Below are 24,710 nucleotides of genomic sequence, written 5' to 3'. Positions count from 1 at the left end.
TGAACAGCGAGAGCACACGCACCGAGTTCGGGTTCTAAGCCTATGTAGAGCCCTAGTGAAGGCCCAGACAGAGCTGAACCTCAAATCACAGCCTCATTCTGGTGAGAAATTAAGTTTAATCAGCTATAATAACCATTTATATACAGCATATTCAATGTTAAAAGAATAAGCTATGCTATGTGAAATTATTGTTCATGTATAATTATGTTATTCAGATGCCCTTGGAAATCAACAAACAAAATAGGCATATTTCCTTGAACCATTCAAGGGCGGTTTTGCGGAGAGATTAAACCTAATCCTAGACTAAATTGCACTTTTAAACTGGACTAAATGAGATTGCATTTCTCAGACATGGTTTAAAATAGTCTGACTTGCCCTAGTCTAGATTTTAAAAGTCTGTGTTCCAGAAGGATGATTTAGAGCTAGATCTAAATAAAGGCTTAAATTTAACCTGGACAGAGGCAGGTTTAACTTCAGATGAATGGATGTGTGCCCCCAGGTTGTTCTGGGCAATGGAGGAAGATGGATTAACTAGTCTATTTCAATGATGATCAAAGAGCACCAAGGCCAGACAGAAGTTTGCTTATAGACAGGAGCAACCCACTGAATGATTTTGATTAAATCAATTTCCATGACCGCTGACGTATGTACTAAGAAAATGCAGCTGACATTTGTTTGCTTGAACCAAGCCTTTCATCTGACTCTTTGGGCAAGGCCCATCCTTCCTTCCCTATAAGTTCTGATCACCGTGAGGTTTATGGCTTCTGTAGCCTTCCATCGTGAAACAGGATATTTGTGTGGTGCAAGTGATCTGACTGTATGCAGAATAGTCCACAAAGACTGCAATGCTATATGTGAATTGAAAGACAATTACATGAAGTTCCCTGATGCTGCTGCCCAAGCCAACGACAAGGTAGAGTTCTATGAGTATGGGAACTTCCCACAAGTAATTGGATGTATAGATGGATGTCATATTCCCATTGTGTCCCTCTACAGCAGATGCCGAGGAGTGTACATTTACATTTTAGTCATTTAGCAGACGCTCTTATCCAGAGCGACTTACAGTAGTGAATGCATACATTTCATACATTTTTTTCCCCCTCTGTACTGGTCCCCCGTGGGAATCGAACCCACAACCCTGGCGTTGCAAACACCATGCTCTACCAACTGAGCTACATGGGACGAGGCGCTGTTGCACCGCCTTCACCACATTGTTTGTGTGGGTGGACCATTTCAGTTTGTCCGTGATGTGTACGCCGAGGACCTTAACTTTCCACCTTCTACACTACTGTCCCGTCGATGTGGATAGGGGGGGTGCACCCTCTGCTGTTTCTTGAAGTCCACGATCATCTCCTTTTGTTTTGTTGACGTTGAGTGAGTTTTAAAAAAAGTTTTAAAAAAGAAAAAAAAGCTGTGGGTTGTTTTTAAATCGCCTATTTCGCCTGTCGGAAGGCAGCGGTTTCGGTAAATAGGTCACCTAATAGATTGTTGAGTTAGTAAAAGAGACGCCGAGCCAGGCATGTCGCAATATTAAAAAATGTGTATATATATACACATTTTATATATATATATACACACACACACACAAAGCAATTGGCTATTGCTGTAAAGAAAAGACGATGAAAAGACAGATTAGTAGTTGTAAAAATTCTCAATTTACAGTAACTGAGCAAACAGTTAATGGCACTAGCAGAGCATATCCCTGGTGAGTGTGCATATTCACTGTCTTTATCATTGGTTTATTGTCACTTGAAAGTTGCATTAAAAAAAGATTCTGTAGAAAGGAAAATAAATATTATTAGCCTAAATGATGAATATCCATTTTACTCATCACATTAGGAATAGAATGCTTCATATTTTTGTGGTGAAAATTAGCTTCCCCAACTCCCTGCGTATGAGCAGGACAGTGAGGCCTAAATGCGCTAATGCTGTGCTCCCCACCCCCCTCCATCGAGTACTCAAAGTATTAAAATAACATGTATCCCCCATTCCAAAGAGGGGAAATAGGTGAGAGTTTGAAAGCCCGCTCTTCCACTCTGTGGACAAAGAATCCTATTGTTGATCTGTCAGACGGGCTACAATTTTGGTATTTTATTAGGATCCCCATTAGCTGTTGCAAAAGAAGCCGCTTCTCTTCCTTGGATCCACACAAAACACAATACAGAATGACATAATACAGAACATCAATTGACAAGAACAGCTCAAAGACAGAACTACATAAAAAAAATAAAAAAATAAACATTAATAAAAAAAGGAAATGCACATGTAGCCTACATATCAATGCATACACAACTATCTAGGTCAAATAGGGGAGAGGCGTTGTGCCGTGAGGTGTTGCTTTGTGATTTTAAAATCAGGTTTGCTGTTTATTTGAGCAATATGAGATGGAAGTTCCATTCAATTAGGGCTCTATATAATTCTATTCGCTTTCTTGAATTTGTTCTGCATTTGGGAACTGTGAAAAGACCCCTGGTGGCATGTCTGGTGGGATAAGTGTGTGTGTCAGCTGTGTGTAAGTTGACTTTGCAAACCATTTGGGATTTTCAACACAATGTTTCTTATAAAAAGAAGTGGTGCAGTCAGTCTCTCCTCAACTCTTAGCCAAGAGAGACTGGCATGCATAGTATTTATATCAGCCTTCTGATTCCAATGAAAAGCAAAACGTGCCTCTCTGTTCTGAGCCAGCTGCAGCTTCACTAGGTATTTCCTTGCAGCACTGGACCACACAACTGGACAATAATCAAGATTAGTCAAAACTAGAGCCTGCATAACTTGCTTTTGGAGTGTGGTGTCAAAAAAGCAGAGCATCTCTTTGTTACGGACAGACCTCTCCCCATCTTTACAACCATTGAATCTATATGTTTTGACCATGATAGTTTACAATCTAAAGTAATGCCAAGTCATTTAGTCTTCTCAACTTGTTCAACAGCCACATCATTCATTACCAGATTCAGCTGCGGTCTAGAACTTAAGGAATGATATGTACCAAATACAATGCTCTTAGTTTTGAAAATGTTCAGGACCAGTTTATTACTGACCACCCATTCCAAAACAGACTGCAACTCTTTGTTAAGGTTTTCAGTGACTTCATTAGCTGTGGTTGCTGATGTGTATATGGTTGAATCATCAGCGTACATGGACACACATGCTTTGTTTAATGCCAGTGGCAGGTCGTTGGTAAAAATAGAAAGAGTAGAGGGCCTAGAGAGCTGCCCTGCGGTACACCACACTTTACATGTTTGACATTAGATGCTCACATTAAAGAAAAGTTCTATTAGATGGCTCTGAATCCACGATATGGCAGAGGTTGAAAAGCCATAACAAGTTTTTTTCAACAACAGGTTATGGTCAATAATATCAAAGACTGCACTGAAATCTAACAATACAGCTCCCACAATCTTCTTATTATCCATTTCTTTCAACCAATCATCAGTAATTTGTGTCAGTGCAGTGCATGTTGAGTTTCCTTCTCTATAACGTGCTGAAAGTCTGTGGTTAATTTATTTACAGAGAAATAGCATTGTATATGGTTGAACACCCATTTTTTAAAAACAGTTTGCTAAGAGCTGGCAGCAAGCTTATATGTCTGCTGTTAGAACCAGTAAAGGCCGCTTTACCACTCTTGGGTAGCAGAATTACTTTGGCTTCCCTCCAGGTCTGAGGACAAAGATTTTTAATCTGAGCCTAGAGGAAAGTATGAAAGATAGGAGTGGCTATGGAATCAGCTACCATTCTCAGTAGCTTTCCATCTAAGTTGTCAATGCCAGGAGGTTTGTCATTTATTGATTGATAACAATCATTTTCCCACCTCCCACACTAACTTTACAAAATTCAAACTTGCAATGCTTTTCTTTGATTATTAGTTTTTTTATGCATGACAGTCCAACACATTGGTTCCCAAAGACCCATAAAATAATACACAACTCCTTGTACCTTGACATGAATGGGGTATGGTGGCCGACAACCTTACAGAGTTAGAATTCTTTCAGCAAAAAACAAATCACTGCATTTGCAGTGGGCTAATGAGCTAGAACACTAGAGAATTGGAACCACATTGCCTGGTCTGCTGTATCCCAGTTCCTGCTGTTTCACGCTGATGGGAGGACTAGGGTATGGAGAAAACAATACATCCATCAGGTGCATCCCTTCATGTCTGCAATGTATCCATCTGCAAATAGATTTTTTTCAATAGGATAATGCCACAATGCTAGGATTGTCCAGGAATGGTCCCACAAACTTGACAGTGAATTTGGCTTACTGCAGTGGCCTGCCCAGTCACCAGATCTCAATTCAATTGAGCATCTGTGGGATGAGATTGAATGAGATATTCACAGTAGAGATCCACTACAAGCCAACTTGACACAACTGTGGGAAACATTGGAGTTATTATGGGGCAGCACCATTGTGGAACGCTTTCGAGTCCATGCCCCGATGAATTGAGGCTGTTCTGAAGGCAATGCATATTTAGGGGTTCCTAATGTTTAGTACACTCAGTGTATGTGTGACTGGAAGTAGGACAGAGAAATATAAGCGTTTGATGTCCGCTAAATGAACATAGCATAAATCATTCTTAGTATTCTGTCCTGTCGATTTTTTTTATTTTTTTATTAGTATTTTTTTTTTTTTATGACCTTCCTAAACAAAATATTAATGGATTACTTTGTGTATATTAAATGGATTTATTAGACTGGTGCCCATTGGTACTCGTCAAGTCCCGACTGTTCTACTGTTATACGGTGCAACAGACTTTCATGGCGCATTGAGGATGAAATGCTCAGTTTGTCTTTTACGATATTTATCTAAAAGTAGGCCTACTGTTACTGTCATTTCACATCTAGGAAAAGTCAGGGACAGGTGGGTTGAAGGTTATTTTAATTCAGTCATTGAAATTATGTAGAACTGTAGGCCTAAGAGCATGTCCTGTTTAACGTACCTTATTGGCGTGAAGGCCTACTTCAATATACATTGCATTTGGAAAGTATTCAGACCCCTTGACTTTTCCCAAATTTTGTTACGTTACAGCCTTATTCTAAAATTGATTAATTCGTTTTTTCCCCTCACAATTCTACACACAATACCCCATATTGACAAAGCAAAAACTGGTTTTTAGAAATGTTAGAAAATGTATACAAAATGATATATTCCATTTGCATAAGTATTCAGACTCTTTACTCAGTACTTTGTGTCGCTGCACAGCTATTTTCAGGTCTCTCCAGAGATGTTTGATTGGTTTCAAGTCTGGGCTCTGGCTGGGCCACTCAAGGACTTTCGGAGACTTGTCCCGAAGCAACACCTGCGTTGTCTTGGCTGTGTGCTTAGGATTGTTGTCCTGTAGGAACGTGAACCTTCGCCCCAGTCTGAGGTCTTGATTGCTCTGGAGCAGGATTTCATCAAGGATCTCTCTGCAGTTTGCTCCGTTCATCTTTCCCTCGATCCTGGCTAGTCTCCCAGTCCCTGCCACTGAGAAACATCCCCACAGCATGATGCGTCCACCACCATGCTTCAGTGTAGGGATGGTGCCAGGTTTCCTCCAGACGTGACGCTTGGCATTCAGCCCAAAGAGTTCAATCAAAGAGAGAATCTTGTTTCGCATGGTCTGAAAGTCCTTTAGGTGCCTTTTGGCAAACTCCAAGCGGGCTGTCTCGGTGGTTCCAAACTTCCTCCATTTAAGAATGATGGAGGCTGCTGTGTTCTTGGGGACCTTCAGCGCTGCAGACATTTTTTGGTACCCTTCCCTAGATCTGTGCCTCGACACAATCCTGTCTCGGAGCTCCACAGACAATTCCTTTTGACCTCATGGCTTGGTTTTTGCTCTGACATGCACTGTCAACTGTGGGACCTTGTATAGACAGCGGTGTGCCGTTCCAAATTGTGTCCAATCAATTGAATTTACCACAAGGAAGACTCCAATCAAGTTGCAGAAACATCTCAAGGATGATCAATGGAAACAGGATGCACCTGAGCTCAATTACGAGGCTCATAACAAATGGTCTGAATACTTCTATAATTTTGCTAAATATTCTAAAAACCTGTTTTCGCTTTGTCATTTTGGGGTATTGTGTGTAGATGAGATGTTTTTATTTATTTAATCCATTTTAGAATACGGCTATAACGTAACAAAATGTGGGGTCTGAATACTTTCTGAATGATCTGAATTTGTTAATGTCATCACACAGCATACAAGTCATTCATGCCTTTAAATACAATCAAGCAAACCAAATAACAAAGGGAGCCTTGAATAATTAATCAATAAATAAACTGCAACATGTCGGCTATAGCAGCAGCATTCACGAATGCATGCGATTGGTTTTAATCTTGGGCTGTACTAAAGACTTTTAAAACCTCTTGTTAGAACAGACTATATGGGATTGATTTATAATTTGTTTGTAGATTATTATTGTCTTTGTTTATACTGTTCCAAACAGTCAGAAAAGAGATTGTAATCTAACAGCATGTTTGACAGGCACTGTAATAAGCACGCAGCTCTCTATCCTCTTACACTTCTTGATTTTGTTATTGTTATTATTACAATTATTGTTATTTTAATAATTATAAGTAATGTAATTATCATTAGTAGGCTTAGTAGACTAGTAGCCTTGTATAACCACCATTGAGCGGTAGGCCTAAGAGCATGCCTTTTTACAGTAGCATATGTATAGCCTACCTAAAACATCTGTTAATACATTTCAAGTCCCTTAAAAATAGAAATCAACTCGGCAAGAGTATTGTCCTGCTTCTTTTGTATTCCAATTAATTGATTGAATAGGTAAGGCTGCCAAATAATTTACACCTGACTCATAGCTTTGTAGCGTATTTACAGTGCACTTTCAGTCTGAGAAGTGCATCCCAAGCTTTCTGTAGTTCATTTTATTTATCAACAATTACATTGAGCAAAGGGCACTCACATCGGCCATTCACGGTGAGTGCATTAGCCTTTCCTCCGCCCAACCCTGACCATCTCCTCCCTCACCCCCTTCAACGAGTCATTCTCCGCCTGACTCCATTGCCACCGAATGCATCTTTATTGTTGTTGTTAACATTCCGGTCTGAAATAAATCATTACATATAATCATATATGCATTAACCATAAGATGTGCCTTCTGTCTTTCTGCGTGGTAAAAGGGTTAAGTACACGTGATTACAGTGTTAAAACAGAAAAAAAATCAAAGGTTAACAGTTCAGGCATTCATTTCAAGTGGTTAAGGTTTGGGGAAGGCTTAAAACAAAATAATAAAAAACGACGCGCTACGACCGTTAGGTATCAGCATTAGCATTGTGAAATGCGGCAGCGCAAATTGATAACGAAGTCTATTTCTAGTTATCAGTCTGCGCTCCTACTCTCACTCAGATGACTGACCGCAGCATTCACACTTAGCCAAGCTATTAGACTATCTTTTTGTAAATTAATAAACACTTGATTTTCGAAAAAGTAGATACTTGTGCTGTACAGCCCGACATAAGAAATCTGAGTGAATTTACTGTTTTTTGAAGTTATTGTTTTTAGCTTTATTTGTAGGCTAATTCAGGCTTTTGTTCATAGACCATAAACCTGTGCAGCTGGTAAAAGTTTGAGTTGGCCTTTACTAAATAAATGTATAATTTCTGCAACCTATTTGATTTGGGGTATTTAAGTTTCAATGAAACAATTTTATTATCTAAACAATATTGATATAAATATCTTGTTATATCAGCTGTCGACTTTCATTAGGTTATTAGAAGGCTATTTCAAAGCGATTTTTAGTTGTCAATGTGCAACATTGTGAAAATATATTTTTAATCGTATTTTATTGGCTAATCGAACACACGGCCCCTTATTTCTTCAATATAATAATTTACTCATTCATAAGGGTAGCCCTTTCCTGCAGTCAAATGACCTAGTGTCCTCATGGGTGGAATGTTATTCATATTTTTCAGAATTTCATAATCAACAGTTTATTCAACATTGAAAATCCAGTGTTTCGAAGTCAAACAGTTTTGTTATTTCAGGCTCCTGTGATGTATATAAAGTGTAATATTGGGATGCAAACTCAATGTAATACATTTGAACTCTATATTTGAGATGGTACATTTTCTTTTTTTAAGCCCATAACAATGTGTGTGAGGTGCATACTTTTTTGTTGTTGTTTCAAAGTAGATTTGTTTTAAGACTACCACGAAACACTGTGACCTTGATTTAGCCCACTGCAGTAAAAGGTTATTAAAACCGATAGGTCTTAGGGCCGCAGTAAATTTTATTAGATTACCAGGTTCATTTTTCTAAAGATTTTACTGCCTACAGTATGTAGGCCTACAGTAGAGAGGGGCTAGCCGATTTTATAGCTTTAATATGCTTGTTCTCAACATTGATGAAAAATGAACTCTATAGGCTAATAGGTGTGTTGGAAACTGACAAGCTCACAACACGCATCTGATTATTCATTAGGATTTATTTGATTTCATTTGTTGACATTCATTTTAACCATAAAGTCACAAATAATTGGAACATAAACAACATGAGCATATGAACTTGGTCAAAAATGTTCTTTAGGAAAGATGATCAGAAACAATGTGTCGGTACTTATTTGTGGCTTTGGTTCAAAATGAGTCAAAATAGCCTAAATGAATACATTTAAATTGTCTAAATAAACTGGTACATTTAAAATATTGTCCGACATTCTGCTAATTTTCTGATCTATTAAACATTTGATCTCCATACAGTTTTCTGTTTCCAAAACTAGGATCTATAACAGAGTGGACTGGGTTTTGGAGACTTTACCATTGTTTCTAAAAATGTGCATTGTTTGAAAGGAGTGCAAGGACGAATGGAGTTATTGCACCGCGTACTTCACAGAGTAGGTGTTCCCTAATAGAAATACGCAAATACATGCTAGAACGCGCCAGTAGGCTCTCGCTAGCTAATGCTTGGCCCTGCACACTTCCTTGCTTGTTCTTCCCACTATGATTAATTTGCTCCCATTGGAAATGACAGGCTGTGGTCTATCTGGGGTTAGTTATACAAATCTTTACTAATAGGCTACAGTCCAGTTACAGCTACTTCTGACAAAGTTGGAACAAAAAAATATATATATTTTCACAGGTGTGAGATGTTGTGCACGCGGGACAGAAGAGAAAGTCTTACACTTCTAAATTCATTCATCCTCTTCATCCTCTTCATCCTCATCATTCAGTTCATTCATTATTCAATCGTGGAGTCGTGCACAATTATCAGTTTCTATCACCTATTCATTGACGTTATTCATTCAGCAAGGAGAGAGACGAATAAGTGCCTAGGTACCAACTCTTTTTCATTGTGCCCAAAAGCGTAATGTGGTCCAACTCTCCCTTGTGGTGGTCTGGCGCAATGACACAGTAATGCAATGTGGTATAGTACGTTACAACTTACCTCAATGTCCCACGGCATAGTCTCAAAACTTACTTCAACCCCCTCTCTCTCCTCCAATCAAGATACTACTTTATTGTGTTTACCAAAAACTGTTGTGCGTCACGCCATCTAGCTTCTCTCTCTGTATTACAGAACATTCCATTCATTTAGCCAAATGATGGGAAGCAGAAGAAGAGGTGAACAATAAATAATTCACATCCTTTGGAAGTGTCCTGAAGAGTAGTTTGGATTAGTGTGTTTTTAGGAATGTGATAATGAATAAGCAGAGAGGAAATGGAGTCATGTCATCTGCTGCTTGTTAGACACACTGCTAGAGCCTGTCTAAACACTGTCACCTTGCTGAAGGCTCTCGGGTTTGTCCACTGCCCATCTCTGTATCTCTCTGTGCCTGGCTATCAGTAATAAGACGTGCTCTAGAGAATGGCCTCTTTGTGCACTAATGGCCCAGGAGTTGCACTTTGCTTTCAGCCAGAGGAGCCACTCTACCTTCCTGGGGAGAAGGGAAGCATTAGGCCCTAATTGGGTTGTGAGAACGTGCCATGTCATGGCCTGTTTGGGCTCAGTGTTGAACACTCAGGCACTGCACAGGTTTCTGATCTGCCTGGGCCTCAAACCACCACATTCATACCAAGAGTTCTGATTTTCCCAGTTCATATTATGTGAATGAGGGAAATTATAGCCATGAGGACTACCAAAACGGAAGTGTGTTTGCTGTACAGAACAATAGTTTTATTGGTCTCCAAGTTATGTAAGTGTTCAATATATTATATTAGTGTTAATGATTTGCTGTTGCTATCACTTCATCAGCAATGTCTGTAGCTTATATCACACTCAAGACTGACCCCAGTAATGATGGTTGGTGTTATGACAGATGGTGTATCCTCTCATGAGACTGCATCCCCTTTAGTAAGGAGTGGCCATGTTTGGGATGCACTGTAAATAGCACACAGGGATGGCACATTGCTTGCTTGCAGGTCACAGATAGGTGTGGAACTGACCGAACAGTGCATCCTCACTGTCACACAAAGAGCTTAAGGTAGAAGGGGGATGCATCAAGTGCATGCAACCAAGTGGTAACTACTACTGTTTTCACGTAGGATTTACGGTATTTGCCTGTAACAAAAAATTGGGCAATGTTCTATATTAGAAACAGGCCCATTATTACCACATTCTTGCCTGCATACGCCTTTTATACCACTTGTGTGCATGTCGGCATGCTGGGGACCAGTGGTAGTAGTGGTGTGCAGATTTGGGTGGGCGTCTATTTTAATAAATCCATTAAATATACACCAAAATAAATCCATTATTCGTTTGTCTAGGCAGGTCTTAAGAAACATACGAATAATAAAATGCATTTTCAAAAGGAAAAAATATAGCATATTTTAAGTTTTAATGTCAAATGAAATCGATAACTCCTTATTTTGTTCATTAAACAGACAAGACAAACCTACCCGATCACAGTCAACACGCATATATTTTATAATGGAATATAACATAATAAAATACATATTTCCCCCCACAACTTGTGTCACGGGAACGTGTTGAGCCGCTGTCATATAAAAACATAATATTTTGAAACGGAACATAATTTTTTTTATGCACGTTTCGCTCCACTTTCTTTGAGAGCAGGCGTAGGGTCTTACCTTAAGCATGATACCGATTTGAAAATAATAGCCATCATATTTTAAATGAATTTTTAACTTTTTTTTTTAACTTTAACTTCTCTAGGGTAGGGGGCAGTATTTTGACGTCCGGATGAAAGGCGTGCCCAAATTAAACTGCCTGCTACTCAGGCTCAGAAGGTAGGATATGCATATTATTAGTAGATTTGGATAGAAAACACTCTGAAGTTTCTAAAACTGTTTGAATGATGTCTGTGAGTATAACAGAACTCATATGGCAGGCAAAAACCTGAGAAAAATCTAACCAGGAAGTGTGGAAATCTGAGGTGTGAAGTTTTTCCCTATATAGTGACTTAGGGTTCATTTTGCACTTCCTAAGGCTTCCACTAGATGTCAACAATCTTTAGAATGTTGTTTCATGCTTCTACTGTGAAAATGGAGCGAACAAGAGGGCCTGGAAGTTGATGAGTGAGAAAATGACATGAGCTCAGAGGCGCGCACTTACGTGAGAGTTAGCTGTGTTCCTTTTCTTTTCTGAAGACATTGGAATTGTCCGGTTGGAATATTACTGAAGATTTATGTTAAAAACGTCCTAAAGATTGATGCTATACATCGTTTGACATATTTCTACGAACGTAAATATAACTTTTTTTTTTAAACTTTTCGTCGTGACATTTTGTGCGAGCTTCCTGCATTTGGAGTAGTGGACTGAACGCGCGAACAAAAAGGAGGTATTTGGACATAAATGATGGACTTTATCGAACAAAACAAACATTTATTGTGGACCTGGGATTCCTGGGAGTGCATTCCGATGAAGATCATCAAAGGTAAGTGAATATTTATAATATTATTTCTGAGTTTTGTTGACTCCACAAAATGGCGGGTTTGGTTTTGTGTCTGAACACTGTACTCAGATTATTGCAAAATTTCATTTCGCCGTAAAGCTTTTTTGAAATCTGACACAGCGGTTACACTTCTCCTTAATGCATCTATAATTCTTTAAATAACTGTTGAATATTTTATCAACGTTTATGATGAGTATTTCTGCAAATTGATGTGCTCATTCACCGGATGTTTGGGAGGCAAAACATTTTTGATCATTACACGCCGATGTAAAATGGGGTTTATGGATATAAATATGAACTTTATCGAGCAAAACATACATGTATTGTGTAACATGAAGTCCTATGAGTGCCATCTGATGAAGATCATCAAAGGTTAGTGATTAATTTTAGCTGTATTTCTGGTTTTTGTGACACCTCTCCTTGCTTGGAAAATGGCTGTGTGGTTTTTCTTGTTTAGGTGCTGTCCTAACATAATCTAATGTTATGCTTTTGCCGTAAAGCCTTTTTGAAATCGGACAATGTGGTTGGATTAACGAGAAGTGTATCTTTAAAATGGGATATATAATAGTTGTATGTTTGAGAAATTTGAATTATGAGATTTTTGTTGTTTTGAATTTGCCACCCTGCTATTTCACTGGCTGTTCAATAGCGTCCCACATACCCCAGAGAGGTTAACCCCTTTTTTCTCCCCAATTTCGCGGTATCCAATTGGTAGTTAATCTTGTCTCAGCGCTACCACTCCCGTACGGACTCGGGAGAGGCGAAGGTCGAGAGCCGTGCGTCCTCTGAAACACAACCCAACCAAGCCGCACTGCTTCTTGATACAATGCCCTCTTAACCCGGAAGCCAGCCACAGCAATGTGTTGGAGGAAACACCGTGCACCTGGCGACCGTGTCAGCGTGCACTGCGCACGGCTCGCCACAGGAGTCGCTAGTTCGCGATGGGACATGGATATCCCTGCCAGCCAAACCCTCCCCTAACCCAGACGACACTGGGCCAATTGTGTGCCGCCCCATGGATCTCCCGGTCACGGCCGGCTGCGACAACGCCTGGATTTGAACCCAGAAACTCTAGTGGCACAGCTAACAAGCCATCATATTTTCAAAAGCATGTGAGTCTTGTTCATGTTTCACAACCTCTGTGGGCTTTTGAGCAAAATAAGACCTTCACTTTAAGCTACATCGTTGCATACTAAATGTATCTGATCAGAAAGAGATCAGCAAACAAATAGATGAACGACAGTGCATTCGGAAAGTATTCAGACCCCTTGACTTTTTCCACATTTTGTTACGTTACAGGCTTATTCTAAAATCAATCTTCAAACAATACTCCATAATGACAAAGCGAGTACATTTTTTTTAAAAAAAAAAAAAGTTGTATGTTTGCCAATTTAGGGATGGTCAGGGAGGTGACCAAGAACCCAATGGTCACTCTGCCAGAGCTCCAGAGTTCTTCTGTGGAGATGGGAGAACCTTCCAGAAGGGACATGCCATCTCTGCAGCACTCCACCAATCTGGCCTTTATGGTAGAGTGGCCAGACAGAAGCCACTCCTCAGTAAAATGCACATGACAGCCCGCTTGGAGTTTGCCAAAAGGCACCTAAAGACTCTCAGACCAGAATAATAATGAAGACAAACTACGAAATAATACATATGGAATCATGTAGTAATCAAAAAAGTGTTCAACAAATCAAAATATATTTTATATTTGAGATTATTCAAAGTAGCCTCCTTTTGCCTTGAAGACATCTTTCCACACAGTGACTGCTACTGTCATTTAGACAGGTTACCTTTTGAGTTCTTTGGCACAGGGACTATGGCGGTCTGCTTGAAACATGTATACTGAAGAAAAATATAAAAGCAACATGCAACACTTTCAACTATTTTACTGAGTTACATATAAGAAAATAAATAAATTGCAATAAATTCATTAGGCCTTAAATCTATGGATTTCACAGGGGCGCAGCCATGGATGGGCCCGGGAGGGCATAGGCCCCACCCACTGGGGAGCCAGGCCCAGCCAATAAGTTTTTACCCACAAAAGGGCTTTATTACAGACACAAATACTCCTCAGTTTCATCAGCTGTCCGGGGTGCTGGTCTCAGACAATCCCACAGGTGAAGAAGCCGGATGTGGAGGTCCTGGGCTGGTGTGGTTACACGTGGTCTGTAATTGTGAGGCCAGTTGGACTTACTGCCATATTCTCTAAAACAACATTGGAGAGGCGGCGTATGGTAGAGAAATTAACAAATTCTTTGGCAACAGCTCTGGTGGACATTCCTGCAGTCAGCATGCCAATTGCACGCTCCCTCAACTTGAGACACCTGTGGCATTGTGCTGTGTGACAAAACTGCACATTTTAGAGTGGCCTTTTATTGTCCCCAGCACAAGGTGCACCTGTGTAATGATCATGCTTCTTGATATGCTGAACTTGTCAGGGAGGGGGATTCTCTTGGCAAAGGAGAAACGCTCACTAACAGGGATGTAAGCACATTTGTGCACAGAATTTTAGAAAAATATGCATTTTGTGTGTATGGAAAAAAATGTATTTCCTTTTTTATTTCAGCTCATGAAACGTGGATCAACACTTTACATGTTGCGTTTTATATTTTTGTTCAGTATAGGTAGTAGATTCAGTCAGGAGCAGGTTGAAAATGTCAGTGAAGCTGGTCATCGCATGCTCGGGAGTACTCATCCTGGTAATCCATCTGGCCTTGTGAATGTTAACCTGCTTAAAGGTCTTACTCACATCGGCTATGGAGAGCGTGATCACACAGTCGCCTGGAACAGCTGGTGTTCTCGTGTATGATTCAGTGTTGCTTGCCTCAACGCGACCCTGGAAGGTATTTAGTGCATCTGGTAGGCTCGCGTCACTGGGCAGCTCACGGCTGGGTTTCCCTTAATTCGTAGAATTCGATCTTGGTCCTGCATTGAAGCTTTGTCAGTTTGATGGTTTGTCGGAGAGGGCGTAACGGGATTTCTTATAAGCGTCCGGATTAGTGTCCCGTTCCTTGAAAGCAGCAGCTCTAGCCTTTAGCTCAGTGCGGATGTTGCCTATAATCCATGGCTTCTGTTTGGGGTATGTACAGTCGTGGCCACAAGTTTTGAGAATGACAAAAATATACATTTTCACAAAGTCTGCTGCCTCAGTTTGTATGATGGCAATTTGCATATACTCCAGAATGTTATGAAGAGTGGTCAGATGAATTGCAATTAATTGCAAAGTCCCTCTTTGCCATGCAAATGAACTGAATCCCCAAAAATCATTTCCACTGCATTTCAGCCCTGCCACAAAAGGACCAGCTGACATCATGTCAGTGATTCTCTCGTTAACACAGGTGTGAGTGTTGACTAGGACAAGGCTGGAGATCACTCTGTCATGCTGATTGAGTTCGAATAACAGACTGGAAGCTTCAAAAGGAGGGTGGTGCTTGGAATCTTTGTTCTTCCTCTGTCAAAGGAAACACATGCCGTCATCATTGCTTTGAACAAAAAGGGCTTCACAGGTAAGGATATTGCTGCCAGTAAGATTGCACCTGGATCATCAAGAACTTCAAGGAGAGCGGTTCAATTGTTGTGAAGAAGGCTTCAGGGCGCCCAAGAAATTCCAGCAAGCGCCAGGACCGTCTCCTAAAGTTGATTCAGCTGCGGGATCGGGGCACCACCAGTACAGAGCTTGCTCAGGAATGGCAGCAGGCAGGTGTGAGTGCATCTGCACGCACAGTGAGGCAAAGACTTTTGGAGGATGGCCTGGTGTCAAGAAGGACAGCAAAGAAGCCACTTCTCTCCAGTAAAAACATCAGGGACAGACTGATATTCTGCAAAAGGTATAGGGATTGGACTGCTGAGGACTGGGGTAAAGTCATTTTCTCTGAAACCCCTTTCCGATTGTTTGGGGCATCCGGAAAAAAGCTTGTCCGGAGAAGACAAGGTGAGCGCTACCATCAGTCCTGTGTCATGCCAACAGTAAAGCATCCTGAGATACTGTGTGGGGTTGCTTCTCAGCCAAGGGAGTGGGCTCACTCACAATTTTGCCTAAGAACACAGCCATGAATAAAGAATGGTACCAACATATCCTCAGAGAGCAACTTCTCCCAACCATCCAGGAACAGTTTGGTGACGAACAATGCCTTTTCCAGCATGATGGAGCACCTTGCCATAAGGCAAAAATGATCACTAAGTGGCTCGAGGAACAAAACATCAATATTTTGGGTCCATGGCCAGGAAACTCCAGTCTTTGCTAGCGAAACAGTCCTATAGCTTAGCATCCGCTTCATTGGACCACTGCTGTATTGAGCATGTCACTGGTACTTCATGTATGAGTTTTTGCTTGTAAGCACGAATCAGGAGGATAGAGTTAGGGTCAGATTTGCCAGATGGAGGGAGAGCTTTGTATGCGTCTCTGTGTGTGAGGTGATCTGGAGTTTTTTTTCACACCTAGTTGCAAAGGTGACATGTTGTTAAAAATGAGGTGAAACGAATTTCAGTTTCCTTGCAGTAAAGTCACCAGCCAGTAGAAGCGCCGCCTCTGGGTGAGCATGTTCTTGTTTACTTATGGCCCTATACAGCCCGTTGAGTGCAGTCTTAGTTCCAGCATTGGTTTGTTGTGGTAAATAGACAGCTGCGAAATGTATAGATGGAAACGCTCTTGGTAAATAGTATGGTCTACAGCTTATCATCTGTCCGTCAGTGTGGAGGGCCTCTCTGGTCTTTTCAGTGTAAATGTCAGACGTTTTGTTTGCTCTGTGTCTTTGCTCTGAGAGGGTGCAGCCTGGCAACAGGCTGTGTCTCTCGTCAGGAGACCTCCCTTGATAGTCTTGCCCAGCGACGCACCAGAAGGGTTGCAAGAACCCCCTTAGCAGCTTCAAAGGCACAGCACAATGAGCACGTGGTTAACTTGTTGGGCCAGATGAGCGCAGATGAGATGCTCTAGTCTTTCTTGTAGCTACAAGGTTACTACTAGGTGAAACATTCTGTTGCTGTTGTAATAATTCCTATCTCGACTATGGCTCATCTGCTGTGTTTTGTGTGTTTTTCTTCTCAGCTCGAGATGCAGACGAACGGGAGAAGTGGATCCATGCCTTAGAGGGGACTATTCTCCGTCACACCCTCCAACTGCAGGTAAGTCACTCACTCATCTTTTCAGACCAGCTTCACTCTAGTAGTACTGTGGGTACTAGTCCCAAGCCATTGAGTTCAGCTAAAGAGGAGAAAGATTTTGCTCAACCTTTTTTTTTTAATAAGCCTTCTCAAATGATGGGGATAACTCTTGCTGTTGTTGCATTGTAAAAAAAAAAAAAATTGAAGTGTCTGTGTTTTAACCTTCAAAGAGGGAACATAAGGGGAACTGTATTTCTTCAATTTGTTCTTTTACCTAAGACCACGGGAAATAATAGAGGAACTGTTGAGAACATTGAGCAATAGCAGTTTAAGTTTCACCTTTTGGAAGCATGTGTTGTCAAATGAACCTTTCATGCTATTTGTTGAGGTCTTTTGGATGCAGGAAATCGGGATATAGAATTAATATCATGCCTCTGTCAGCTTCATCTCAACTAGTAGCATGGGGACACTGCTAGCAGGCTAAAGCACTCTTGTCCTAATCAGTGAAAGGGTTAAGAAGTCATCTGAGAATAGAAGGAAATGAGTCTGGACACAGTAAGAGTGTCTCTGTGTGGTTAGGAGCACAGGGAGCACGGTTTGGTTAGACTGTTGGCTGATGATGGGCATCATGTTTATCTATTAAAGCCTGTTTGTAAGAGTTCTGTGTATTAGTTGCTCTCTAAACTGATAATTTCCAGCTCTTATTTTGGTCTGTGCTCTTTGTGGCTCACAAATATAGGCCTCCTTTCTCTAGCCAGCATTACTTCTACCCTCCAGTTGTTTATGTGCCTTCTGTTCTGCTTTTCTTCTCTAACCCACTCCTCCCCTCTGCCTTCCCTCCCTCTGCCTCACTCTCCGATCCCTGCCCAACACTGCTGACTGGCTGCCTGCTTGCAAACACTGTGTAAGCGTGGAGTCATAGCAGGGTCATGTGACCTAGACCAAATCAGAGTCCTGCTTACTCTTTCAGCCAGACATCTTCACCTCAGCTTTATCCAATCAGAGCAGCTGTTGTTGCTTGTCACATGGGCTTGTGCTGCCTTTTTTCTTTCTTTAAAAAAAAAAGAAAGTCTGTACTTCCTGTCAGAGAGAATAGGATCCTGGATTAACTTTGCCTGCGTATGCTGCTGCTCAGCTGATTTAGAACGTACTGTAGATGTACCAGACGATGCTGGTGGTGTTCCTGCTGGCAGTCTATAGAAGTGGAGAGCACTAGAACAGTCGTTGGTTTGCGTAAGGCAGGAGAGAGGAGCTGTAGGGTCAGCTTTGGCCTGTGCATTTTGACGAGGCATGTCCCTCAGAGCTCTGCGTCCTGTGAGTACCACACTGGGGGGAAATGGTTGGTTGGAGTGCGACAATGCAGTTCTTAACTGGGTCATGCTGTGTGGAAAGCCAAACGGGGAGGGGGTGAGGTGTCTGAGTGAAGGGTGGGCTAGATTGGTGAGCTTTGAGGTTTTTTATTTCCAATGTCTGGTGGTTAGTGGGGGTGGGTGTGGTACACTAGCATAGGGAGGGATTGTCTGGTTAGACAAAGAAAGCTCTTTTAGGAACAGAATGTGTGAACATGCCAAAGCTGCAGTTACTAGCCTACATGACTGTCCTCTGGGTTTTTAAGCTGCTCTAGTCCAGCAGAAGGATCCCTTCCATCATGGTGATATGGGCTTGTGTTGACATAACAGAAATAGAGAGCAATAGGGACTCTCTCTCCCTCTTTGTTTGTAATGTTAACGGCTTTGTCCCTCTGCAATTATGAGGTCCGTGTCATATTGATAGCATTTTCCTTAACCTTTTGAACCTGAAATACAGCAGGGGCCCGCTCAACCGTTTTTGGTATGTAAGTGTATGGTAGGACTTTTCTATGTGAAAATTGGGATGGAATGATTTTGGTCACGGGGGTAAAAAAATTACTCTAAAAGTCTGACATAGAACTCCTGTTCTATTTCATGTGTCTTTGGATGCAGGTGTTCAAACAATACAGCTTCTCACAGGTGTCAAAATCAGTTCATGTTGTGATACCTTACCCTAACACCAAGCCAGCACTATTACTGTAGTCAACATAACCATGAGCATGCATTTCCCCATAAGTAGGTTGACGTCGCTTTCAAATTCAGAATCTACAGTCGTGGCCAGGATTTTTTTTTGTATTCAGTTGATTTCCTTGCTACCCATTCACATCGCTCCGGCCAAACGCCTCACCCACTAACGTTTCTTCTCCACCTTGAGTCTGGATTTGAACTCCTCATCTTCTCGAATGTGAATGCATTCATATCGTTCGGATTGGTCCCAGAAATCAATGGCTTGGGCCAGAGCCTGAACACACGTGGGTAAAGCGGTGTTTCCGGAATAGTCATTGGCTTTGATACTCTGATTGGTGTGTGTTGTTTTGTACCAAGCCCTTCACTTTGACGTAAAGCAGAAATGTCTACGTTGGTAGTCTCAGACTGAATGTATGTAGTGATAGGGCAGCAGAATTAAATTCAGTATGAGTCGCCAGGCAAGGATTTGATATCCGGCGTTTGTATTTATTAGGAATTCTCTTTTCTGCCTCTTCAAATTTTGTTGATAGAGGAGAGACACCGGAGCTGTCTGTTTCTTAGACACAAACATGAAGCTGTGTAGATGTCTGCTTGGCCACACACACACAAAAAACACCCACGAGAATCCCGATGCCCTCAATCCTGGGACTGAACACTTAAGGTTTTAATATTTTTATATATATATATATATATATATATATAGCTCTTTTTCTCCCTCAATTTCATGGTATCCAATTGGTAGTTAGTCTTGTCCCATCGCTGCAACTCCCGTACGGACTCGGGAGAGGCGAAGGTTGAGAGCGTCCTCCGAAACACAACCCAACCAAGCCGCACTGCTTATTGACACAATGCCCGCTTAACCCGGAAGCCAGCCGCACCAATTTGTCGGAGGAAGCGCCGTACACCTGGCAACCGTGTCAGTGTGCATGCGCCCGGCTCATAACAGGAGTCACTAGAACGTGATGTGACAAGGACATCACTGCCGGCCAAACCCTCCCCTCTAACCCGGACGATGCTGGACCAATTGTGCACTGCCCCATGGGTCTTCCGGTCCCGGCCGGGATGCGACAGAGCCTGGACTCGAACCAGGATCTCTAGTGGCACAGCCTTATACCACTGTGCCACTTGGGAGGCCCTCCACTTAAGGTTTTTAAAGAGGAGACAGATGTATTTTTCTGGTTACCCCCAAGCTCTAAAGAGCACTAATGCCAGACTCCTCTTCCCCACAGATTGAAAGGGGACTGTTCTTTAGCTTAGCAAAGTACCTGTTTTTATTTGCTCAGGCACCTCTTTAGCCACCAACACTAAGCAACTTGCTTCTATATTGATAGCGAACCACCTTTGATCCTAAAGGAATTTTTGAAAAAAAGGCCCAGACTTTGGTCTCTATAAAGCTTGTTAGGTTTTTACAGTTTACACTTTAGACAACGCTGGGGTTAATGTGTGTTAATGGCTTTTCTTCACATCCCTGTACGATACATTTCAGTTGAGAAACAGGCGTCGTCCAAAGGCGTCTGCCAAACCATAGGACACGCTAAGACCAGAGCAGTACTGAGAGAGGGGAGTATATGATTTACTAACTGTCCAGCAAAGTGGTTATGGATGTGTTTTAAGAGTTGTAATATTGTACGGTCAGACTGCTTTGGTTAAGCATTAGTTTTTTCTGGTATTTTTGAGGAAGTTGTTGGGTATTTCATTTCTGTATTTTAACCAAGCTAACTTCCAGGTAGTGAAGGGACTGTTCTTGATTTGTCATCAGCAGGCATGGTCAGGCAGGTTGGCAGGCAAAGCCTTTAAACAATGCTAGTTGAACAGTTCATATCACTCTACTTACTGTACAATGCTGGAAGCTTCTGCCAAACAGTTGCTGTTTTGTGCTGCTACATTCTGCTTTTTTAAAGCCCCACCAGGAGAATTAAAAAATATATATATAATCTGCTAACAAACTTTCAGAGTAGAGACGCACTGGCCAAAATAGGTTACTGATGCAAGCAGAAAACTGTCATACTGTGCTGTAAAGTTAGAATGTTCTGCTCTTTTTTCATTTTCTATTTTAGGAGGCAGAGACAGGATTTGTTCCAAGTGTCCAAGACTTCGATAAGAAACTTGCAGAGGCTGACGCATACCTACAAATTCTAATTGATCAGTTAAAGGTGAGGCTTTTCCACATTTGAGTGACTAAGTATGACCGTGACTCTCATAATAACGGCGACTGACTCGTCACTGCATCATCGCTGAATGTGTTTTTATTCGGCTCCTGATTTGAGTGTATCCTCTTCAGCTTCTCATACATCTCCTCTCTTCCAGCTCTTTGATGAGAAAATCAAGGATTGCAAAGAAGATGAGTCGCGCCGAGTGAGTGATATCTGTTTCTTCTCTTGTCACCAGAACTGTGCCTGATAATTATTGACTCAGAGATTTTCTGTGAGTTTTTTTAGTAGCTGTGATTCACTTCCTTATTGAGATCATGAGTTTAGTTTTAGGTCAGTTTGGAACATTTAAACTCTAGGTTGTTTAATATGGTGAAGACAATGACCTGTTATGTTGTGATGAACATAGGACACAACTATAGTTGGAGTGAAATCATTGTTCGTCTTGTCTAATGCCATGATTGTGAAAGAGTTTGAACAAAGCATGTTTCTGCGTTGGTTTCACAGGTTTCACTGTGCCGATCTTGCTCAGTCAATGACTCGCCTAACTTTGAGTCCCGAAGTCTAGTTAGGTGTTAAAATAAAGTCTGAAGTGAAACAGCCATTTTTGATCATGTTTTTCTCCTTTTAAGAAAATTGAAAATTTGAAGGAAACCACATGTGTAAGTGAAACCCCATTTTAAAAGTCCTTATTTTCAGAATCACCTGTCTGAATTTGAGTGCGGTGTTTCATTCTCTGTGCCGTTTCTCTTTTCAGAGTATGGTAGAGTCCATCAAGCACTGTATTGTATTGCTGCAGATTGCCAAGGTAAAATGGACTCATTCATTTGACTGTGGTGGGACTCTCATTGCATCACTGTCATGTCATTGTTGTGAGACCACATCTCGGTACACTGCATGATATCGCCAAGCCAGTAGTTTTCCACTTAACTACAGCCTAGTTTATTGTGGGCCGTTTGCTACATTCCATTAGGTTTCATTTTGACGTTTTGGAGAGGTGATTCTCACATACACTCGATAATCTTAGATCTCATAATGATGTTACCATTACAAATGCTCTGACTTTCTAAATAACTTGATGGCTGCTTGAAAGAGAAGCTCTTAACAAGCTCATATCGTCATTACATACAAACAGTTGAACATTCCTCAAGTAACGTTTTCTTCTCAAAATTTTAAGGATCAAAGTAACGAACAGCAACACGCATACGGACTGATAGTAAGTTCTGACGTTCTCTGTCCATTAGAAATATCGAAATCAACCAAACCTCTATCCTTCTTTTCCGATTAATTCACGCTAAACTATAGAAAAAAAGACAAATCAGATATGTAAAAGTGCATGCCATTTGTTTAGAAAAATAGCTTCATCTCGTATATTGCTCTTCCTTTGCCATGCCCCTATCCCCTTTTTCAGCTGAAATAATGTTCTTTTTTTGTTGCTGATAATAGTGAGAAACTTTACTCTTCACTACACCTTTTAGACACAACATCATTCTGCTTCTTTTATGACACGTTTGTAGGAGTGTGTGTGAGTGTGCTTATACCCTCCCCCAACTCGCCATCGATTTTGACTTACTGTGCATGCCTATTGAACCGTCAAGGACTAATAGATGTCAACCAATCAACGGCTGTTTACTGGCTTTACTCTCTTCCCATAGATGTTTGTAAGTCGGAATCCCATAGGATCAGCCCGCCAGGCCAGTCTTCTGACAGTAATCTCTCTGGCCATTAGCCTTACACATATAGACCCTCTTCTAACCATGCCTTAAGCAAACTCTAGCTCTAACCCCTTCCCTCAGTCTGCACTAGAGGCATCCTTTGCTGTTGGTTTCATCTCTAGCTAGCGAGGCCACACTGGTTGCACCACTGTGGAGCAGCAACGTTTCTGTAATTGGCTATAATTAGGAGTGGCTGCCTTACTTTCCAGAAAGCACGTGGACAGGGGGAGGGGGGAGTAAATGGAAAATGAGAGAAATCTCCCAAATTTCACTCCGACTCCTGTTCTGAAGGGCAGAGAGAGGACTGAACTTCACTGCATGCCTTCATTTCCTTGATTTCTTTTTTTATATTTCCACTTTCCTGACTGTAAAGATCCTTAGTTGATGTAGTGTCTTCTGTCCGCTCAGTAGAGTAGTGTGAAATCTTCCATTCTGCATGGTGCCCAAACTTATTTTCAGACCACACTCTCCTTCATTCTCTGTCATACCTCCGTATGCTGCTCACACCGCACTGTTGTGTTCTGAGATTGTGTAGGACTTGATGATTTCTGACCTCTCCTCTTGTTCTGCCTTTTGCTGTTGAGTTACGGTATCACTGACCCATAAAGCTATGGCAGCAGTGCACTTTGTATAATGTGTGTACACATTTTTAAGATAAATTGATAAGGCTAGACCACAGTTAAATATACCTAGGATTAAAATCTGTGGGTTTTAAATCTCAAGAAAACTTTGAGAAGTTATGCCATCACATTATGTAGCTCGCTGGAAAGTTTTTGTTTGTCCTAAATTTAGCAGGGTGGAAAATATGTTTGATAATATTAGGTTTTACTGTAAGTGTTGTGATATGCAGTGTCCTCTAATTATTGGGACAGTCGTTGTTGTTGTTGTCGTTTTGGCTCTGTACTCCAGCACTCTGGATTTGAAATGATTCAATGACTGAGGTTAAAGTGCAGAATGTCAGCTTTAATTTGAGGGTATTTTCATCCATATCGTGTGAACCGTTTATACATAGTCCCCCCATTTTAGATGACCAAAGGTATGGGAACAAATTCACTTACAGTGCATTTGGAAAGTATTCAGACCCCTTCCCAGGGAGGTGACCAAGAACCCCGATGGTCACTCTGACAGAGCTCCAGAGTTCCTCTGTGGAGATGGATGAACCTTCCAGAAGGATCACTATCTCTGCAGCACTCCACCAATCAGGCCTTTATAGTAGAGTGACCAGCCTGAAGCCACTCCTCAGTAAAAGGCAAATGACAGCCCGCTTGGGAGTTTGGAAGCATGGTGGCAGCATCATGCTGTAGGGATGTTTTTCAGCGCCAGGGACTGGGAGACTAGTCAGGATCGAGGGAAAGATGTAGAGTAAATTATAGAGCGATCCTTGAAAACCTGCTTCAGGACCTCACTCGGGCGAAGGTTCACCTTCCAACAGGACAATGACCCTAAGCACACAGCCACGACAACACAGGAGTGGTTTCGGGACAAGTCTCTGAATGTCCTTGAGTGGCCCAGCCAGAGCCCGGACTTGAACCCGATCAAACATCTCTGAAGAGACCTGAAAATAGCCTGGCAGCGACGCTTCCAATCCAACCTGACAGAGCTTGAGAGGATCTGCAGAGAAACTCCCCAAATACAGGTGTGCCAAGCTTGTAACGTAATACCGAAGAGAACTCGAGGCTGTAATTTCTGCCAAAGGTGCTTCAACAAAGTACTGAGTAAAGGGTCTGAATACTTATGTAAATGTTATATTTCTGTTTTTGCTTTGTCATTATGGAGTATTGTGTTTAGATTGATGAGGGGAATAAAATCAATTTAATCAATTTTAGAGTAAGGCTGTAACATAACAAAATGTGGAAAAAG

At 41.4% G+C, this 24,710-nt stretch overlaps 1 protein-coding gene across 10 annotated transcripts in view; it reads left to right on the top strand.

Annotated features, from left to right (window-relative positions):
• The window catches only part of LOC106613904 (oxysterol-binding protein-related protein 9), a 46,660-nt gene that overhangs the window by 10,079 nt on the left and 11,871 nt on the right, over nt 1-24,710 (top strand). The window contains exons 4-9 of one of the 10 annotated variants that reach the window (XM_014216655.2): nt 16,894-16,970; nt 21,043-21,138; nt 21,293-21,340; nt 21,768-21,797; nt 21,893-21,943; nt 22,313-22,351. In XM_014216655.2, coding sequence (XP_014072130.1) covers nt 16,894-16,970; nt 21,043-21,138; nt 21,293-21,340; nt 21,768-21,797; nt 21,893-21,943; nt 22,313-22,351 — 341 coding nt within the window. Of the gene's footprint in view, nt 1-16,893; nt 16,971-17,973; nt 18,264-20,396; nt 20,546-21,042; nt 21,139-21,292; nt 21,341-21,642; nt 21,798-21,892; nt 21,944-22,312; nt 22,352-24,710 lie in introns of those variants that run through there. The other 9 variants (XM_014216660.2, XM_014216659.2, XM_014216657.2 and 6 more) reach the window with 9 other exon arrangements.

This window comes from Salmo salar, chromosome ssa10, assembly GCF_905237065.1.
Source record: "Salmo salar chromosome ssa10, Ssal_v3.1, whole genome shotgun sequence".
NCBI lineage: Eukaryota > Metazoa > Chordata > Actinopteri > Salmoniformes > Salmonidae > Salmo > Salmo salar.
This window is presented reverse-complemented; position numbering and strand designations above follow the sequence as displayed.